Source organism: Lipophrys pholis, assembly GCF_963383615.2.
Source record: "Lipophrys pholis genome assembly, chromosome: 11".
Classification (NCBI taxonomy): Eukaryota; Metazoa; Chordata; class Actinopteri; order Blenniiformes; family Blenniidae; genus Lipophrys; species Lipophrys pholis.
Window position 1 is genome coordinate 16,029,181 of NC_137631.1, and position 18,649 is coordinate 16,047,829.

The following is an 18,649-nucleotide window of genomic DNA, read 5'->3' on the forward strand; positions in this document are numbered from 1 at the left end:
AGCACTAATATACACACCTCCTTTGTGCAGCATATGTAGAGAGTTAATTGGGAGAAGTTAAGAGCCTTTAAAAGAATACACACAGTGACTCCTAATCTTTTTACTCCCTTGCTTGCTCTGCAGCAGATAACCTGAGCGACTGGACTCCTCTCAGTGGTCTCATTGTAAAGACTCCTCCAGCCAGTTAGTGACCACTGTCTTTAATGAATGAGTGCTGCGAGTGTCGGAAAAGAAACCACAGCTTGTCTCCTCCCCACTCCTCTTCTCCTTCCAGCCCATTAAAAGCGAGCGGTGCTTTTTTTTTTTTTCTTCTTTTGGTCATGAATCTTTAATCAGCCTTTTTCGAGTGAGTGTGCACACTGAGTCTCGGCAGAGCGCTGACCTGAGCTGCTGAAACACACATTCTGATGTAACTTACACAGACGCAGAACAGGTTAGACCCCGCTCACATCTCGCCGCATCACTGAGACCTGTGTCAGATCTGGAGCCAGAGCTTCAGCTTTAGTTTTCAAAAGGTCTTCAGGTTGGACATTTTCTTAAGCATTTCTGAGTATATTTTCCCCTTTTAAACAATATTTTCTCCTCCGTACACGTATACTAGTTTATGGAATTATTTTGCTCTCCTGTTCAGACTAAAATGAAATCCATCAGCAGGAAATGAAGAAAGAGAAAGCGAGCAAACAGTCGTATGCATACGCCTTGTGTGCGGTGACACAATTGCATTTGCTTGTGCAGTCGTGCACACTTGAAGACACACAAACACACACCTCCAACAGTAAATAAAGCAGTGCAGTCAGGTCCCAATCACAGTAAACCACACAAACGACTACCATCTGTCTCTTTGTCTCTGCCTGTATGAGTCAATGAGCCTCACTGGCGAGGGCATACTGCACTGCTCAAACACAATAACTTTCAACATCACGATTCAATACAAAAAAATATATAAATAAACAAAACTATATTAAAGAATGAAATATCTGTGAGGGAATCCAATTCATTATTCCTTTTTCCTCATTCTTATCACTCTCTTGTTTCCGCTTTACTCAACTCTGTCCCTCCTTCTCTTCCTGTAAATGAGTGATTTATCAGCCTTAATTGCTGGCAGTGGTTCATGTGGTCATGTGACCACAATATGACAGCATGTGATAAATACACCCTGAAAATTAAACCCTGCGTTGCAAACAGAAAACATGCATCGTTTGCATCGCATCTGCCTCGCGAGAGTATCTATTCTGATGCTGACAAAAATAGAATTGGGCTAATAAAAGCGTCACTTTAAAAGCAAAATCTCAGCTCATCTCTAGCTTTCATCTCTTGCTTTAAAATGCTGTAATAAAAGACATTTATCAAAGTGAGGCAAAGGGCAAAAGGGAAAAATGTACAATCAATAATGATAGACCGAGTAAATGTATTGTTGCAAGGTGTTTCATTACGGCATTCTATAAACACTGAAGGAGCGCGCGCACACACACACACACACACACACACACACACACACACACACACACACACACACACACACACACACACACACGCTTACAGTAGAATCTATCACTCCGGCTTGCATGTGTTTCCTCCTCACGGTGTTCAGCTGCAAGATGCTGACTGAAGGGTCTGCAGCGCTCAGTTCATGCATCTTATTGTTTCATGGAGCCAGTTCTCAACCAGTGACCTTTTTATTCACCGCGCTATACATTGTTAAAATAATGTATGAGGTGTCTGAGCCAGAGCCACTTCATTGTGTTATGTTACACACAACACAACTCAGTGTACGCGCATGTGTGCATGTGCACATGGGGGAAAAAAGCAAAAAAAAAAAAACCTGCATGGGAACAAATGAATTTCTGATTTGAGAAAAGTCTGTTTTGAAGCAAACTATCAAAAATGTGTTCATGTCTTTTGGACGATAGTTTTGCGAGTAAATATAATTTTGAATATTGAGCTGATGAAAGCAGATTCACATTATCTGCAGTGCGTGTGGGTGTGAGTGTGTGCGTGTGTGTGCCGTCGACATCCTTTTGCTCTTTGTTTATAGGGCAGCAGTAAAACACATTTACTGCTGTGCTTTTTTCCTGCTGTCATGTGGCAAATGCTCTTTCTAAATGTAAAACAATCTTAGGTTTCCTGCCTTGAAATTAGAAAAAAAGAAAAAAGATATATATATGTAAAAGTTAAACTGAAGAAAAACAATTACAAAATATTAAGAAGGGTAAGACGGCCAGGTATCAACATGAGTCCACATGAGAAAAACAGGACCGAATTTGAGATGTTAAAAGAACGTCTTTAATTTTGTAATCTATAATTCACTTGCTTCCTTTATATTTTGAAAAAGTAATTGTTGAGTGCAGTTCAGTTAAAAAAATTCTCTAAATTAGCTTTATTCTTCCTTTAAGATTTAGTGTTTAAGTAGTACTGTTTAAACTAGTGTAATAATAAAAAATGTCTTTGTTAATCTTAACACGGCTGCTTTTTAAATTTGGGTATTTCCTTTAATATAACAATGTTCGATTAGAAGAATACATGAAGAAATGCACAAGTCATTTGTCAAGACGATGGTGGACTATGAGAAACAACCACCTCACTTCCACAGTGGCTTTAGTTTCTGGTAAAACGTAAAAATCCAGGCGCCTGAGAGGATAAGAGGGGCAGAGAGTGCAACTCCAAAGGCAGACAGTAGATAGAGAAGCGTGGAGCCAGTCTTACTGACTGACTGACTGACTGTCTACTTGCAGCATGTCAAACATTTGACCTTGTAGGAGCCGTACTCATAATGGGTTGAAACGTTTCAATTTGGACAACAAAAGAAGCATCTATTAAGAAACCTAATGTGTGTGTGTGTGTGTTTGAATTTGTGCCCCTCGTGCGTATGCTGTATATTTTTGCAGGTTTGCATATTACATCCATAAATGCTTGTGTATAAACAGGTAACGGGGGTAGGGACAGTGATGGCTCCAGCACCTCTGCACCTTCCCTCCCTCCTCCTTATTTATTTGTCTGTATTAGTTAGCTCCTTCTCAGCACTTAAAATTAATGTCATCCAGCAGAAAATAGAGGCTGAAAGCTAAAATTCAGCACTTTCCCAGCAGCCCAGTTATTTATCAAGCTAACAAGGAGAAGATGCATCCCGTTTCGGCCGAGCCCAGGAAATATGTGCCATTAAAGCCCAGAGCCCAGTGTTTGAGAGCCAGGGAATAAAAGTGAGGGTGTCAGGGAGAGGGGATGGACAGCATCGCCAGCAATATGGATGCACAGAGAACAGCAGACACATTTATATCTGGGACAATAGATACATTCAGGTAAGACGCATGAGGAGTGAGAGGAAACACATGCACGCGCACACACACACACACACACACACACAGTCAGAGTAGCGACAATACGTATTCTGCATGTTCGCCGCCTGTGTATATGAAGTGCTGATTTGCTGACGGCGATTAAAAAAAAAGCTCCTTTAGGGGTTACAGAAGACGAGTTTGGTGGTTTGAATAAATCATACGTTGCCAGAGTGAACTTAGCGCTAATTTTCTCTTTAGGAGAAGAGTGTTGAAACACGTCCCGAGGACTATTGGTATTGTGCCGTGTTTACATCTCTATAGCATCAGAAGCTAACGCCCGAATGTTGGAATTCAATTAGACACTGGGTGCAATGCTAAGCAGCTGGCAGTGGGCAGCCACCGCAGGGCGAGTAGAGAGGGAGCAGAGAATGGGGATGCAAAGGGAGCGAGAGGGCCTTGTGTGTGAGAGAGTGGAGGCGAGAAGAAGGAGGCTGCAGGCGAGAGGAAGGCCCTGGGCTGCTGGCTGCGGTGATTCAGGGGAATACATTATATCACACTAACCTCCGGCTCATCACAAGTTCCTCTCTCAATCATGCTGTGAACACACAGTCACAACCCGAGGACAACAGTGGCTCTGAGGCTCACACACAAACACACACAGACAAGAGAGATAACAGCCTTACAACTAATTATGTTTGAATAAAACAACACAATTCAGGCTTAAACAGCTGAAAACTATGGGGATAAAAATTTTCTTATTAACATAAGTTGAAAAGAAAAAACGAACTGATGTTTAGAGGTTTAGCTGGAGGGCGATGCTTTCTCCTCAAGAATCTTTTTGGTGGCTTGGATGTAAAAACACTCCACACATATTTTTTTTTTTTAAACTATCTAAATCCAAGCACAGCTTTTCTCGTTTCAGTGTGTGTATCTTTTACAACTGCATTGAGTAAAATCTTTTTCTAACACAGACCCCATCCCACTTGCTTCCTCTCTTTTCAGACCTGGACTAATAATGAGCATACATCCTGTTCATATCCTCACTGTCATTTGGATTTTCTGGATGGAGGGATGACGTCTGTGTCACTACCGAAACTGTAACAGCGTAATGAGTCCCACAATGGGCATCTAGTAGTTATATATATCCTCTGCAGTGACGGATAGTGAATTATGTCAAACTGTGGATGGAGCAAATCCTCACTCGCTGAGGAAAACAAAAGACCCCAACACAACTTCTCTGTCTGATAAATGACAATTCAATCTGTCGACATCGACATGTTTATCAACTGGAGTCCCTTAATGCTGCTTTGCTTAAGCAAAAAAACTATATTTTTTCACCAGGTTTTCTGATCAGCTAAAAACAAAGATTTTTTTTCTTCTTAAATGCAGTCAAATGATTCAAAAGCCGCAAAAGTATCAGAAGGAAAATGCCTATAGGCTCCGAATGGCCGATATTAAAAATTTTCTTAAACAGCTGACTTAATTTATCTAACATCTTCTGTTGAAAGCTTTTTATCTTCTCAGTCCATATGTCCATGCATGCGTTTGAATCTACGCCCTCTCTCTCACCACGGACACACACCTTGATGGGTCTATGTGCATGTGCGCATGTGTCCTTCCTCCACTGCCGTGTCTACGAAAACCTGACCTGCCTGCTGTCAGCCACAGAGGCACCTTGCCTCTCTGTGCCCCCTCCCCCCATGATGAGTGGCCGACTCACCCCGTCACCACGAGGGGAAGGCGAGTCGGAGGTGGGGGAGGAGGCAGCGGCGAGGCAGGGATGACGGGGGGATAACGGGGTAAGAAGAGAAAGTGAGGGGATTGAAGTGGTGGGAGGTACAAGCGAGGGAAGAGATGGCAGAGGCGTGGTGGGTGGGGGGGCTCTGAAGCTGCTTCTAATGTGCCCTCTCTACTCCCCAGCCTGCGACCTCAGAGCTCCCGACAGCCAGAAAGTGCTGAAGCATGCAGGTGTCCTAACGCTGCAGCCACACACAAATCTGAATGCAAACACGTGCTGCACACAGGCTCACACACACACACACACACACACACACACACACACACACACACACACACACACACACACACACACACACAGGAGTCCTCCCTTTGCAGCTTGCATTCTGTCAATTTTTAACTCCTTCACAACCGACATCCACACAGTCGAGGTACTTTGTGACCAGTTCACTTGTGATCAGGTGTAAAACAAAAAGACAGTGATAGAGTGCATGTCAAAAGGAAAAAAAAAATGAGAGAAGGAATGCTGAGCACATGAGGAATGTGGAGTATACTGTCTGCCGCACAGTAAAATTAGCTGATGCTGATGCTGTACTTTCCTCTGTCCAGCTTCTTGATGGTACAGGGTAAAACCTGAAGTGTCCAGAGAGTGTCCTGTCCTGCGCACTGCGTGTGTGTGTGTGTGTGTGTGTGTGTGTGTGTGTGTGTGTGTGTGTGTGTGTGTGTGTGTGTGTGTGTGTGTGTGTGTGTGTGTGTGTGTGTGTGTGTTTGTGTGTGCATGAGGGGGGGGGGGGGTTAGCGTTAGAGAGTTGTATTACAGTGGTGATGAGTCGCCTGGCTGTGAGGCTGATACCTCAGCAGCACCCTGCATTGACCAGGCCTTTAAATAAAGCCTTCGATCCTCCAGCAGCAGAGAAGGTCACCGCCTGCCTCTGGTTACCCTGCCTGTCTGTCTGCATCCACGGCCAGGATCCCTTCAGCCATCCACGACTCCCTTCCCTTCCCTCCCCTTCCCCTGTCTTCCTTTACTGTCACCCCCACGCGTCTCGATTCACATCCAGGTGATTCCTTCTGCTGCCCTCACTTCCTTCTATCCATCCTTCCCTCTCCCCCATCGCCTTCCTCTGCTTTCCAACTGGAAATGTCAAGAAATGAAAAACTAGTCCTCACTTTCCCGTCGCGCATACTCCCATCAATTCCACCGTCCATCCATCCATCAGCCAAAAATAAAAAAAATAACGTGCAGTGCTTGTCTCCACGGAGGGAGCCGTGAGGACGAAGGAAGTCAGGGGGTCAGAGCAGAGGTGAAAGGTTTGGGCCTCTTCCCCTGAGCTTTGGGCATGTCACCCCCCCCCCCCCCCCCCCCGTCATTCAGGCTGCACTGTCAGAGCCCCAACACAGAGAGACGCAAAACACTGCAGACCATATCATTTGAAAGAGTGGAAGGGATCATGAATTAGTTTATAGAACTAACTAAAAGGGAAGTCGTCACAAATAGCATCATCATAATTCCTTCCCAGGTGTCTCCTGTCCAAAATTAATGTCTGAAGTTTCTCCCAGGAACAAAATAATGGATGTAGGTTCAAGAGGTTTCTTTATTAATATGAATATTTGTCATTAGAATGACTGATGCTATGAATTTAAAGATCAAGTTTAAATAAGAATTTAAAAGAAAGACAAACAAAAAGTGTATTGTTTGTATGACAGTGATTATTATTCAGATAAATAAACTAAAAATTCTAAGAAAAAAATGTGCTGCAATTCTGTTCCATATTTATGTACTGGAGGTGTTTATTGTAAACAATAGCACCGCAAATTCAATATATTGTACTGGATTATCGCTATGATATATTGATGGTTTTTCAATAAATTGACAGGAAATGGGAGGAAATGAACTCCAACGCAGACAATATAAAGTGTTGAAATATATAAAAAAGTATATATATTTCTAATTCCATCATTGCATTTCATTTCTAACATTTCAAATTCTAACTTTGTTTGCTGAAACGGTTCTTCAATGGAATCTACTGTTAATTTGAAAGGAAAGTGCGTTCAGCAAACTGACGTTAAAGATTAGAGCCTCAACAGGACGAGTTACCTCAGACTCCAGGGTTTCAGGACCGAGAGGTCACGGCTCTCTATCACAGATGGAGGAATTTTCTTGACGACCTGCAAAGTATGAGAGAAGAATTGACTTTGAAACACATAGTGATAGAACAATAACAAGAAAGAAATAATAAATAAACTCAGCTTTAAGCAGAAGGAAGAAATTTAATGAGAAGACGTGATGGAAGAATTTTGACGTGAGTCATGAAGACGAAAGTAGTTTAGAAAGACTGGATATTGACCGTGGTCTTATATTCAGATTGATCCGAAATGAAAGTGTATGTGTGTAAAGATGTAGAAATTTGAGCTGCACTATTTAAATGAACCAAAATCAACTGAAGCAGTTAACTTATTTCCCAATAATCATTGAAATAACAGATGAAAACACAAGTAATAAAACAAAAACCAATCAGAAAATTATGAAAGACTCAGTTTTGTTTTATTAATTAATAAATATACAGGTTGTACCTAAACACACACACACACACACACACACACACACACACACACACACACACACACACACACACACACACACACACACACACACACACACACACACACACACACACACACACACACACACACACACACACACGCCACAGATTAATGCAAAATGAAAATCAAAATATATATACCGAGCTTTTTTTTCATTTAATCATCATTTTCTTTGTAGTTAAAAAAAAGTTTCAATCTTGTGTAATATCATATTTATATGTTCACATTCATTGGGACGTATTTGTGTTAATCAACATGATATTTATATTTTGCTGACAACATGAAGTCGACACAAAATATACGAACGGGTTTGAGCGTCATGTGAACACACTCAAGTATAATATGAAGAAATGTCAGGGCAAAGTGCATCTGAGGAAAAACTAGTTTAAAAATTCATGATGATTCATCTTGCAAAACTTCTCAGTGAGCTTTTAATGCAAGCATGGAGGCAAAGGAGCAACAAAGTAAATGAATGCCTCTAAATCCATCTTTAAGCAACAATGAGAGCAATTCATTTTTCCTTTAATCCAATTCACACCCGGGCCAAATGGACTCTGACCCGTTCAGCTGCACAGGAGTTCCCAGTTTAGCACAGAGGAGGCATCTGTCACCTGAAAATGCACAAAGCATAAACATGGAGGGACCTCTGAGTCACAGATGTGCAGCAGCTTGGTGTTATGAGTTTGTCATTTCGCAGTCTCCTAGAAATTAATCTGCACACACGAAGGCAAACAGAGCGCTCAATCAGCTCAGGGCCGCCAGACAGAAAACATGCCTTCTCTTAAATATGCACACAAGTATGTGTGTAAATACACGTCTGCTTAGTGTGTACTTTTGCTAACTCAAACAAGAACACACACACACACGCACGCACCCACACACACACACACACACACACACACACACACACACACACACACACACACACACACACACACACACACACACACACACACACACACACACACACACACACACACACACACACACACACACACACACACAGAGGACTTGATACAGGGCAAGTGAGGTCCACGTGCAGTAGGCCTCTACATGGCAGCATTGCGTGGGGTCAAGGCCTTTCCCAGGTACAAATGAAAGGGAGGGGGAGACTTTGGAAGAGCTGAACAACACTGTCGGTCACCTTGCCTGGCAAAGAGATCAATGTCTATTTGACTGGCTGAGAGACAGCGAAAGAGAGGGAGAAAGGGGAAGGCTGCAGCAGAAGGGTAAATCACCCCTCGCTTCATTGAGATGCAGGTAAAACACACAGGGGTCGGGCTCGGCTCCAGCTCCACCCTGCATTACACAAACACATGCATGGCCAGACTTAAAAACGCACGCGTAGACAACACGCACACACTCACCCTCAGACGCATAATGCACTCAGCTGTCAAACCCCCACCACACCACCACCACCCCCACCACCACCACCTCACTGCGGTCCAAAACACACCACTCCACTGACTCTGTGCCCTGAAACTCAACTCACTGTGAAAACATCAACACAGCCTCAGCCATGTTTATCCGTGAGTCAGAATATTGTGATCCCATGTAATTAAATCATAATTAGCTTTCATCTATTGCCCTTTAGTTATGCATTCTGAGGACAGCTTCTTACACGAGCAAATGCAAATCGCCTTGCGCCCGTACGCACAATATTTCACATTGGTGCCTTTACAGTGGGCTCCATTCAATATAAAACTGTAGAATCAGATTCAGACAATTGCATTTTCTCCACCATGGGCATGCTTCTATTTGTCGGGAAAAATCCCCATGTAAAGCCAATAAGATACACACAGAGGCAGCAGCTTCTTTACAGCTGCTGCATTCTTGCCACATGCACAGCCGTGACAGGACAGGACAAGTTAAATTATTAGGGTTTCAAATAAATGACATAACTCAGGACATTGCGAGAGAGTGAGAGAAAGAGAGCGGGAGGAAAAGCTCTGGCACTGCAGGTGGAGATGATGGACGGACCACAGAGGAACATAAATGCAGCTGATTTAAATCACTTTAAATGTAAATGTTTATCGCATGGAGTGATGCAGATGCGGATTGAGTGGAAGGGATTGAAATTGTTTCCTCTTTTGAATGCGAATATGGTTTTTAACCCTTTGGGGGGTTTGTCATTAGAGTGTGGGGGAGGGGGGGGGGCGTTCACAGGGACGATCACAAATTGAAACATAGACAATAAGCACGCTGGTGTGTTAATAAAAGAAGATGCATGGTTCCCATTGTGACAAATTTGTTTTTATTATTCCAACATCTACTATCCAATGATAGTAGACTGTTCTCAGTAAAATCATAATGACCAGCAATCTATAGATCCGATAGACGCGGACCTCGGCTCATATTTATTTTTTGGATGATATCCTGAAAAATGTATTAGTGATTTACGAAACGAACTGAGTCCCACAATGTGAAACGCACATTAAAATAAGTACAATTGTATTTGAAATCTAAAAAAGCACTTGCTTCAGTCTTGATTGTGTTCATATGTAAAAAATAAATGCCTGCATTAATATGAAAAAGAAACCAAGTTTTTCTGTTATTGGCATAAACACATAAAAAATAATTTGATATGCTTTTTAAGCTTGTAAGATTGAGATTACCAATGTCCTGGTGTTATGATAAAAAATGAGTCATTCCTACAGTTTTAATACACTCAGTCAAAGCATATATACACTCCTCTAGCACAAGGTCACATTAAAGACGATGCAGACCGGTGTGAGAGCACTCACACAAATAGACACGAAACAGAGCCCACATCCTTTGTCTTATTAATTCTGAGACATTAAAGTGAAGTACATGATGATGATTCAAATGTCAATACTGATAAATTTCAAAGTGATTTCCCATAGTTGACCTGAACACGAGAGTCCAATATTGTGACAGCAGACAACTGCATTATCTTTAATAACCTAATCATTGGACAGACTGCAAATGATCACAGTGCGGGAGTCAATATACAGGGCAAGAGAATAGAATTACAGTTCATACTGATAAGATTAATAATGTGGTGTGTCTGCTGTGCACCACATGTGCTCACTTCTTCATGGAGCAGAAATGAAGGGGGAGGAAGTAAAAGACAGTGAGCGGAGCAAAGAGTCTGACCCGAGTGCTGAGAAACGGGGAGGAAGCCCTGAAATGTTGTTTCCTGTGCCTTCTGTCCTCCTTCAACACAGGAAGTGAATCAGTGCTACTGAATCCTCCTGCCCCTCGGTGTGTCTACCAGTCAAAACACAACACACACACACACACACACACACACACACACACACACACACACACACACACACACACACACACACACACACACACACACACACACACACACACACACACACACACACACACACACACACACACACACACACACACACACAGAAGCACAAGGCATCCCACACACTTTCCACAGCCTTTCAATGATCAGCAACTTTCCACTTTATCCTGCTCACATATTGAGGGCGGAAAGCACAAACGCTAGAAACCCATGAACCTTTACCCAGGGCGGCTCGCCTGTCTGTCACATAACTGTTGATATACAAATTAGGTTTCAGGTCAGACTACCCAAAGCAAGATTCGGAAAAAACCCGCCTAATCCTATCGGCTTGACAGAAGAAAGAGGTGACATGAAAGAAGTATAGTATCTCTAGTTCTAGGTTATAACACAAATGTAATTAAAGAGCACACTATATTGACCTAATCAGATAGGAGGGCCATAAATTAGTGGACACATGCTCACTAAAAGGCCCTCTCCTCTCAGCTAGGATGCATCTCTGATCGTTTATCATCTGAAAGGAGCAGGAAGGCAGCCAGAATCTCTCCCTCTCTCCTTCTCTCTGTGTTGCTCTCTCTCTCTCTCTCTCTCTCTCTCTCTCTCTCTCTCTCTCTCTCTCTCTCTCTCTCTCTCTCTCTCTCTCTCTCTCTCTCTGTCTCTCACTCACTTTTAATCACAAAGCAAATCATTCTCTCAGGCATGAGAGTTCCATCCTCCTCCATTCATTCCTTCACTCGGAGCTTTCCTGGGGCAGTATGAGCCGTGTGGCAGGTCCACTGCTGCACAGGTGAGACACAGAGCAAACTCTGCACAGCTTTTGTGTACAGACGAGCCACGATTAGAAGTTTGATCCCACTAGATATACATTTAAAAACAGGATCCTTCTCATGGGACGCGCACATCAGACTGTCTAAAGAATGAAGCATCCCTCCTTTACTCACGCAGATTTCCAACAGCATGTGTTGTAGTGGCAGTGACCTTGTACAGCAGCCCAGCCCAGACCCACGTGCAGCCTTTATCTCTATTGCAGCTCTTTAGGAAGCGCGGAGTTCCAGGAGGACAAACACTCTGCAGGCCAGCCTCTCTGCAGGACTCTGCACCTGCCTGTCGCTGATATACCACACCAAATACTTTGCAACTTGTGGCTTTTCGTATTTTTCTTTTCAGCATCTAGGATTAATTAAAGCGGAGTTAAACAGCACCGAAAATTGCTAATTGAAACGCTGCGTAAATTAGTCCACCCAGTGACCAAACAACAATTTCTCCACAGTCTCCGCTTCTGAGTGAAGCGCTTTACTTCATTGAAAGGACAGCACAGAGTCTGTTTGAACGTTACAGGTCATATTAAAAAAAAAAAAAAAAAAGTGTGTCTCATCGCTTCTTTGCTTGATACTGTTCTCACAAACAATCGCATCTTGTTCGTCTGTGGTCGATTTAAAATCAAACCTACATTCAACAAGTGGACGCTTCTACTGAGGAAAAAGTGCAAGTTTGCTCTAAAATCAATCATTAACTTGACTTTCAGCAGACTTGCAGCGCAAATATTAGGGCACAGGGAAAAAAAAATAATATATATATATATATATATATATATATATATATATATATATATATTTTTTTTTTTTTTTTACCGTGATTATTACGAGTCGTGACGAGAACTTTCGCACATATTCTTGCAAGAAACAGTTTTTCTGTCTATAATTACGCAACAGGTGAAGGCCGTGTTTTTATTTCAGATAAAGCGACATGCATGAAAAAAAATCAAAATGATCAGTTTATCAAAATGAATGCGCATGTTTTGGGGAAAAATATAATTAAAAAAACAAATGCCTAAACAAAATATGCCATTGCACGCCGTATTAATATCAGAGACATGGTCTTGAAGACTTTATAATCATGCGCTTTGTGCACATCTGTATGGCGCTCAGCTGCAAACTGTGTTTAGGAACAAAGTTTTTACAAGGAATTATGCAGGTGTGATCTTTTTTTCTTCTTCTTCAATTTACATTTCATTTTTAGTAAGGAGTAAATGTACAATGTTCAGTGTGTGTGGCGTTGCCTCAAAGATACAGTGACAAACAACATGCAAAACGGAACAAAACAAAAATAAACATTATCAGGAGAATATACCTGGTTTCCATTCACGGAGGTTTATTGATGGAAGGTTTATTTATTAAATTCCATTATTTTTAGAGCGAACAGTACGTCTGGAAGTTACCTGCCCTGATCAGACAATACATTTTACTGAATAAAAATGCAGGGCATCACTAAAGATAAATGTCTACACGATGCGTCGCCTAATTATTCTACAACACCAGAAGAACATTAAACTTCAATTTCCAAACAGTTCACAGTTTATAAGATCCATAGGGTTCTGTGTAAACTCAATTAAGTTCCTTAGAGGAAAGGAAAACACATTAACAACGCACTTGTGAAAGGACAGATCATTTGTTGTAACAGCTTTGCGTGACAAAAAGCCAACTTCTCATTTATTTCTAGACATGTATCATAATCTGCTTTCTGCTCTGTTCAAAGTATTTTTATCTTCAGTCCCACTTGTTGATTGCAATAATATGTTTATTCTTTGCATTTATTAGAAAATACTACAGTAATTTCTAGCGATGTCTCTTATCTCAACACTATGTCTTCTGGTACAATAAATCAATACACAGAGTTGTCCAAACAAAGTCATTTTCCTCACATGGCTTCAAATGAAGCCTGTAAAATGTTGAAGGGTTCATGGTCGCATTGAACTTTTATGAGAGAAAAGTGACGGATTTATGTTCTTAATCATTTGTTTTACAAATAATATCCACAAAAGGTGATGAAATTAAACAATGCAGTCATGATATCATACAATCTTTATACACAAGTTCACAAAATGGGAATAAGAAATAAAGAAGTAAAAACACAATCCGCACATGACCAGCATGCATGGCATTACATAACTCATATAAATCACATTTCCAAACTTCTGGTGTTGCAGAATTTGGACATTTTTTTCATGAGACAGATGAATGATATGAAAATGATAATTTAATTGAAAATAAATTGACAATAAACAAATAGAACAAAAGGCAAATGACACCAAATAAACCTGTAGAACCTGAGGATTTGTATCATTTCAAATACAAAATTTGGATAAACGTAACATAATTGGATGAGGCGCAGAAAATGGCTGTGAGATCAGATGAATGTAGCAAGAGCGCAAGTTTACGAATTTATTCCTAAGAAAAGACCACAAAGTGGACAGAAACCCTTTTAAATATCGCTTGGAAATGTATGCTTATTCAAACGCGCCGTGTCTTTTAAACGTGATGAAGCACAAATGAACCAATTTCACTATTTGGAAGAAAATATTTTGAAAAAAACAGAAAAGCTGTAAATTGTTTTAGTCCTTATCTTAAGCAGCTTTAACATAACAGCTTCGACACAAGCACGCACGACCTACTTTTAGCTGCGCGTAAAGTGAAAGTTTCCTCTCCCATCTTCGAGAGGTTCGCGTATTAAAACTTTTCTGCGCCGAGACTCACATGAAAAACTCCGGGGACGAGGGGTTGTTGTCGCTGCTGGACCCTCCGTTTTCTCTGAAGCCGGTGCTGATCAGCTTCTCGTATTTCTCCTTGTAGGCGTCCCTCTCCCTGGCCAGCCGGGAGATCTCCTGCTTGAGGTGGTCCACCTGCTGAATGAGTTGCGTCTTCTCTCCTTCCAGGACGTGCCGCTGCTGGACTCGCTTGTACCGACAGGACTGGGCATAGCCTCTGTTCTTTAGCGTCCTCCTCTTCTGTTTCAGGCGGATCACCTCTTCCTTGCTGACCCCCCGGAGCTGCCGGTTCAATTCCCGCACTGACATTGTCACCAGCTGCTCGTCCGAGAACCGGTCCTCCAAGCGCAGGTGCTGGTGGTTTCCCCCCGCGCCGCCGCCGGACTGAGAACCGGAGGAAGGGTGGTGTGCTCCTGGGTGGTGGTGGTGGTGATGGTGGTGGTGGTGATGGGGAGTCCCGTTTTGAGCTGCGGCTGCAGCGATGACCGCGGACACCACGGCGGCTGCCGATCCCATCTCCTCCCCGGCCATGGCGCCCCCTGCACCGGCCGCGCCGCCGAACTGCTGCCCCCTGGCATAGCCATCGAAGGTCTGGAGCTGGTGACTGCTGCTGATCAGTGCCTCTACGGCGTCCTCCGGGCTAAAGCCCAGAGCTTCGGGGTTCAACTGCTGTTGGTACCCGGTCATCCAGTAGAAATCCTCCAAGTGCGCCTTCTGTTCGCTCCCTGATCCCGGACTGGGCGCCGAGAAGCTTGGAGAGGGGGGAACCGAGCTGCAAGGCGTGCTCATCGGGGTGGAAGATAGGGATCCCCCGGCGACCAGGCGGCTGCACTGGTTGATGCTGCGATCGGGCTCCACCGGCTCCTTTTTCACTTCAAACTTCATCAGATCGAAGTCATTAACATATTCCATGGCCAGGGGACTGGTGGGCAGGTCGGAGTTGCTCATTGCCAGCTCTGATGCCATCCTCTTGCTGTTGACAGTCCTCCAAAGGGGGTGAGGAGCACCTGTCAAAGTGGGCTGCTGAGACACGCACTGAGCCAGCTTGATTTCTTTATTTATTTTCTTCAAAACCCGAGGAAAAAGTGAGTTTTCTCGCACTAATTGCGCAGCGCAGGTTTTGGTTTTGTGAGTCGATAAGTTTTTTTTTTTCTTCAGTCTGTGCTGCACAGACGCATTGGAGCAGCGCTGTTTCCTCCCTCTCTCCCAGCGTGCGGGTGTCTGAGCGCCGCTCTCTCTGTTTCTACCGTTTAACACTTCATGGCTCCTTTTAGGATTAGTGCGCCAATTTGAGGAGGTTCACGTACGTGTCCCGGGCAAATAGTTGCCTTGTGGAGAATGGAGGGAAAAAAAAAAAAAAAACTCCACCCAAGGATTGATAGATTTTTTTTTCTAAGGGATCAGTCAGCCGACGAGTTAAAAAGCATTGCTTAGTTTTATAGGCGTCCTGACGTCAGGACTGAAATATGAAATTGACCGAGACTCAGCCAATGAGCAGCCCGGTCAGGGGATCTAATTAACATAATAGTATAGAAATCAAAGTTTTCTGAAGTGTCCAAGCCCATCTGCAGATTGACACGCCAGACTTCACTTCATTTCACCGCTATTGTTACTTTACACGGACCAAGAGAACAAAGAAAGTGGAAAAAAACAGATTTGGGGGATTAAGAAAACACATGAAGCGCTGGATACGATCAACGTGTCTTTGACAGAAACGAGTCCAATCGCTTAAAATCAGTTTTTAACAAAAATCTCTTGAAACATAATTTGTACATTTTGAGTAAATTGAGATATTTATACACTTTTTTTTTTTTTTGTGGCACAGTATTCCAATTGCCCAAGACTGTCTCAACTCTGCTCACATATCAATCATTTTTTAACAAGAATTTACTGTAATATTAATTTCATGCGCAGCTTGTTAATCACGGAGGCAGTTTCAAACTTGTCTCCAACAGTTTCAGTTCCTCGCCCACAGACAAAACGTTGGTATAATATACATGTATGCACGTTGGAGATGAGAGAAGGATAAATAGTTTATATACCTCATATAATCGCTGAAACGGAGATGACCACTGATAGAGCGGATAGTTGAGCGAGGAAAGGAGAAACGAGTGTTGAGGAGCCCAGCGCCGGTCTGCGTGAATGACATCGTTTGGAAACCCAATGTCGCCACCTTTCGGTAGAAAAGAAAACTTCACGCGGCTCTTTCATGGGACTATAAACTCCTCATCACACACACGTGTGCTGTGATTAAATCTTCACATAAAAGAATAAATAAAATAAATGCAAGTCCGTGACAACATGAAATCATTTTTCGAACAGGAAATACATGGAGTGACAGTATCTCCATCCGAGTCCCCAAATCTCAAGTCTCAATCCCATGTGGTGTTCACAGTGCTCACATTCCTCTCCCTCTCCATGGAGCACGGTCCTCCAGAGTGGTGGAGCATAAGAACAAACAATAAGGAGGGTTATACACACAGGACCGGAGAGTAAATAAGAGCACTCTCCCCGGAACATGTCACACGGGGAAGCTTCAGAAAACTACAAAGCCGGCAGCAGATAATCCAACTCCCTGGTGTCTCAACACAAGTAAATATTCTCTTGGTCCCTGTGACTGTTCATGGGGACTTAACGTTAAACAGGAAGGATAAACATCGTGTTTTATTCATTAGAGCACACAACAGAGGCCCCTCTGATGCTTCTGAATAAATATTAGCAGGATGAGATGTCCCATCTGATGCCATTACATGATGTTGCTGTGATAGTGGAAACTTCAGGCTGGCAGCAAGAGGGAGGAAAGTCACTTGAAAGCAGCAGTGGCTCTATTATGATTAACAGTTTAGTGACGGGACATGGCTGGACAGGAGAATTGGAAAATAATTCTTCGATTTGGAACATTTCATTTTGTTTCTTTTCATTTGGATTTTGTTCCACTCGCGTGTGAGTGAAAGTGAATCAATCAAAAGCCTTGCCATAAATGTCTTGTTCGATTTCCACATGTGGTGTGGTTGAAGTCGTACACATGTCTCTATATGTAGATCCATAGTTGATGCACCAGTGGACAGTATCTGCTGCATAAGCTCTGGGTTTGCCAAATCTCTTAAACCAGGATTTATCGGTCTGGAGTCTCAAGGGTTAACAAGTGGAGTCTACAGCCAATGCATCAACTGTGTTACTGAGGGCTAATAGTCCTGTATGCACCTCATTCTGTCTCCCTTTAGAGTTTCATGTAGGCAGCTCACTGCCATGGAGTTTACTACTATCTTTATTATATCGGGTGAGGCTTCTTTTTTTTTCCTCCTCTGCACTGTACAGGGGGTGCACTTAGGCATATATCATAAAATAAGCTTATATTGCAGGAGGAGGTCCACTCACACAATGTTAGTACAGAGGAAAATTAAGAGCACGTCGGTACTGAATTACAGTGCAGTTAAGTATATTATAATAAAACCCACATACTTGAGAGGAAAACTTAATGATCAACTCCAATTAGAGCCGCTTCTCCGGATATATTCAGGTCTGATTAAAGTTTAAACTCAGAGTGGAGTGAAACGTTTGCTTCCACGGGACCTCTTGGAGGAGTGACATTCCTGAACAGATTTTCAGCTTGTAATACATTGGAAAAATCAAACTGTAAAACTCTTTGAGACTGAGTGACCCCATTGTTGTAGCTTCAAAAACAAGTTGGTAGGAGGTTGTCCTCCTACATTTGGAGCCCGGCTATCGACGACGTAAATGAGACGTCGCGTGACCTTTCAGAGTTTAACCCCGGGAGAACACTGATGCATCTTGGGTAAAGGATAACAGTGCTCCAGGACTTCCCTTTGATTTACTGGTACAGCAACTTTACTAATTGTTACATCTATTAAACACATCCTCATTACAGTATGACTTATGTGCATGTTGCAATAGACCCCCGCTTTATTTTCAGTACACTAACCTTTCCATGAAGTCACACATTTAGAAACGCAACGCACAATTTGTATTGTTACCCTTTACTAGAGTAGAAATTAACAATTCAACTGCATTGGATTCTTAAAGAAGAATCTACTTGTGGTGTCTGTAACATTATTAACAATCAGAAATCCAATTTTAAATAGGCTAACTATGACATCAAATTTACAATAAGATGTGAAGGCTGGATAAAGCTTAAACACAGTGTTTTGAAAAAGGAAGAAAGGAGGTCAGCGGGGGGAAAAAAAT

The 18,649-nt window shown here is 42.6% G+C and overlaps 1 protein-coding gene across 1 annotated transcript in view; it reads right to left on the minus strand.

Moving 5' to 3' along the window:
• mafb (MAF bZIP transcription factor b) overlaps positions 1-15,853 on the minus strand; it is a 44,636-nt gene extending 28,783 nt beyond the window's left edge. The window contains exons 1-2 of the mRNA XM_080475513.1: positions 14,433-15,853; positions 7,111-7,181 (exon numbers count right to left, since the gene is read on the minus strand). Coding sequence (XP_080331639.1) covers positions 7,154-7,181; positions 14,433-15,409 — 1,005 coding nt within the window. The 5' untranslated portion in view covers positions 15,410-15,853 and the 3' untranslated portion in view covers positions 7,111-7,153. The remainder of the gene's footprint in view (positions 1-7,110; positions 7,182-14,432) is intronic.
• Between the last annotated feature and the right edge of the window lie 2,796 nt (positions 15,854-18,649).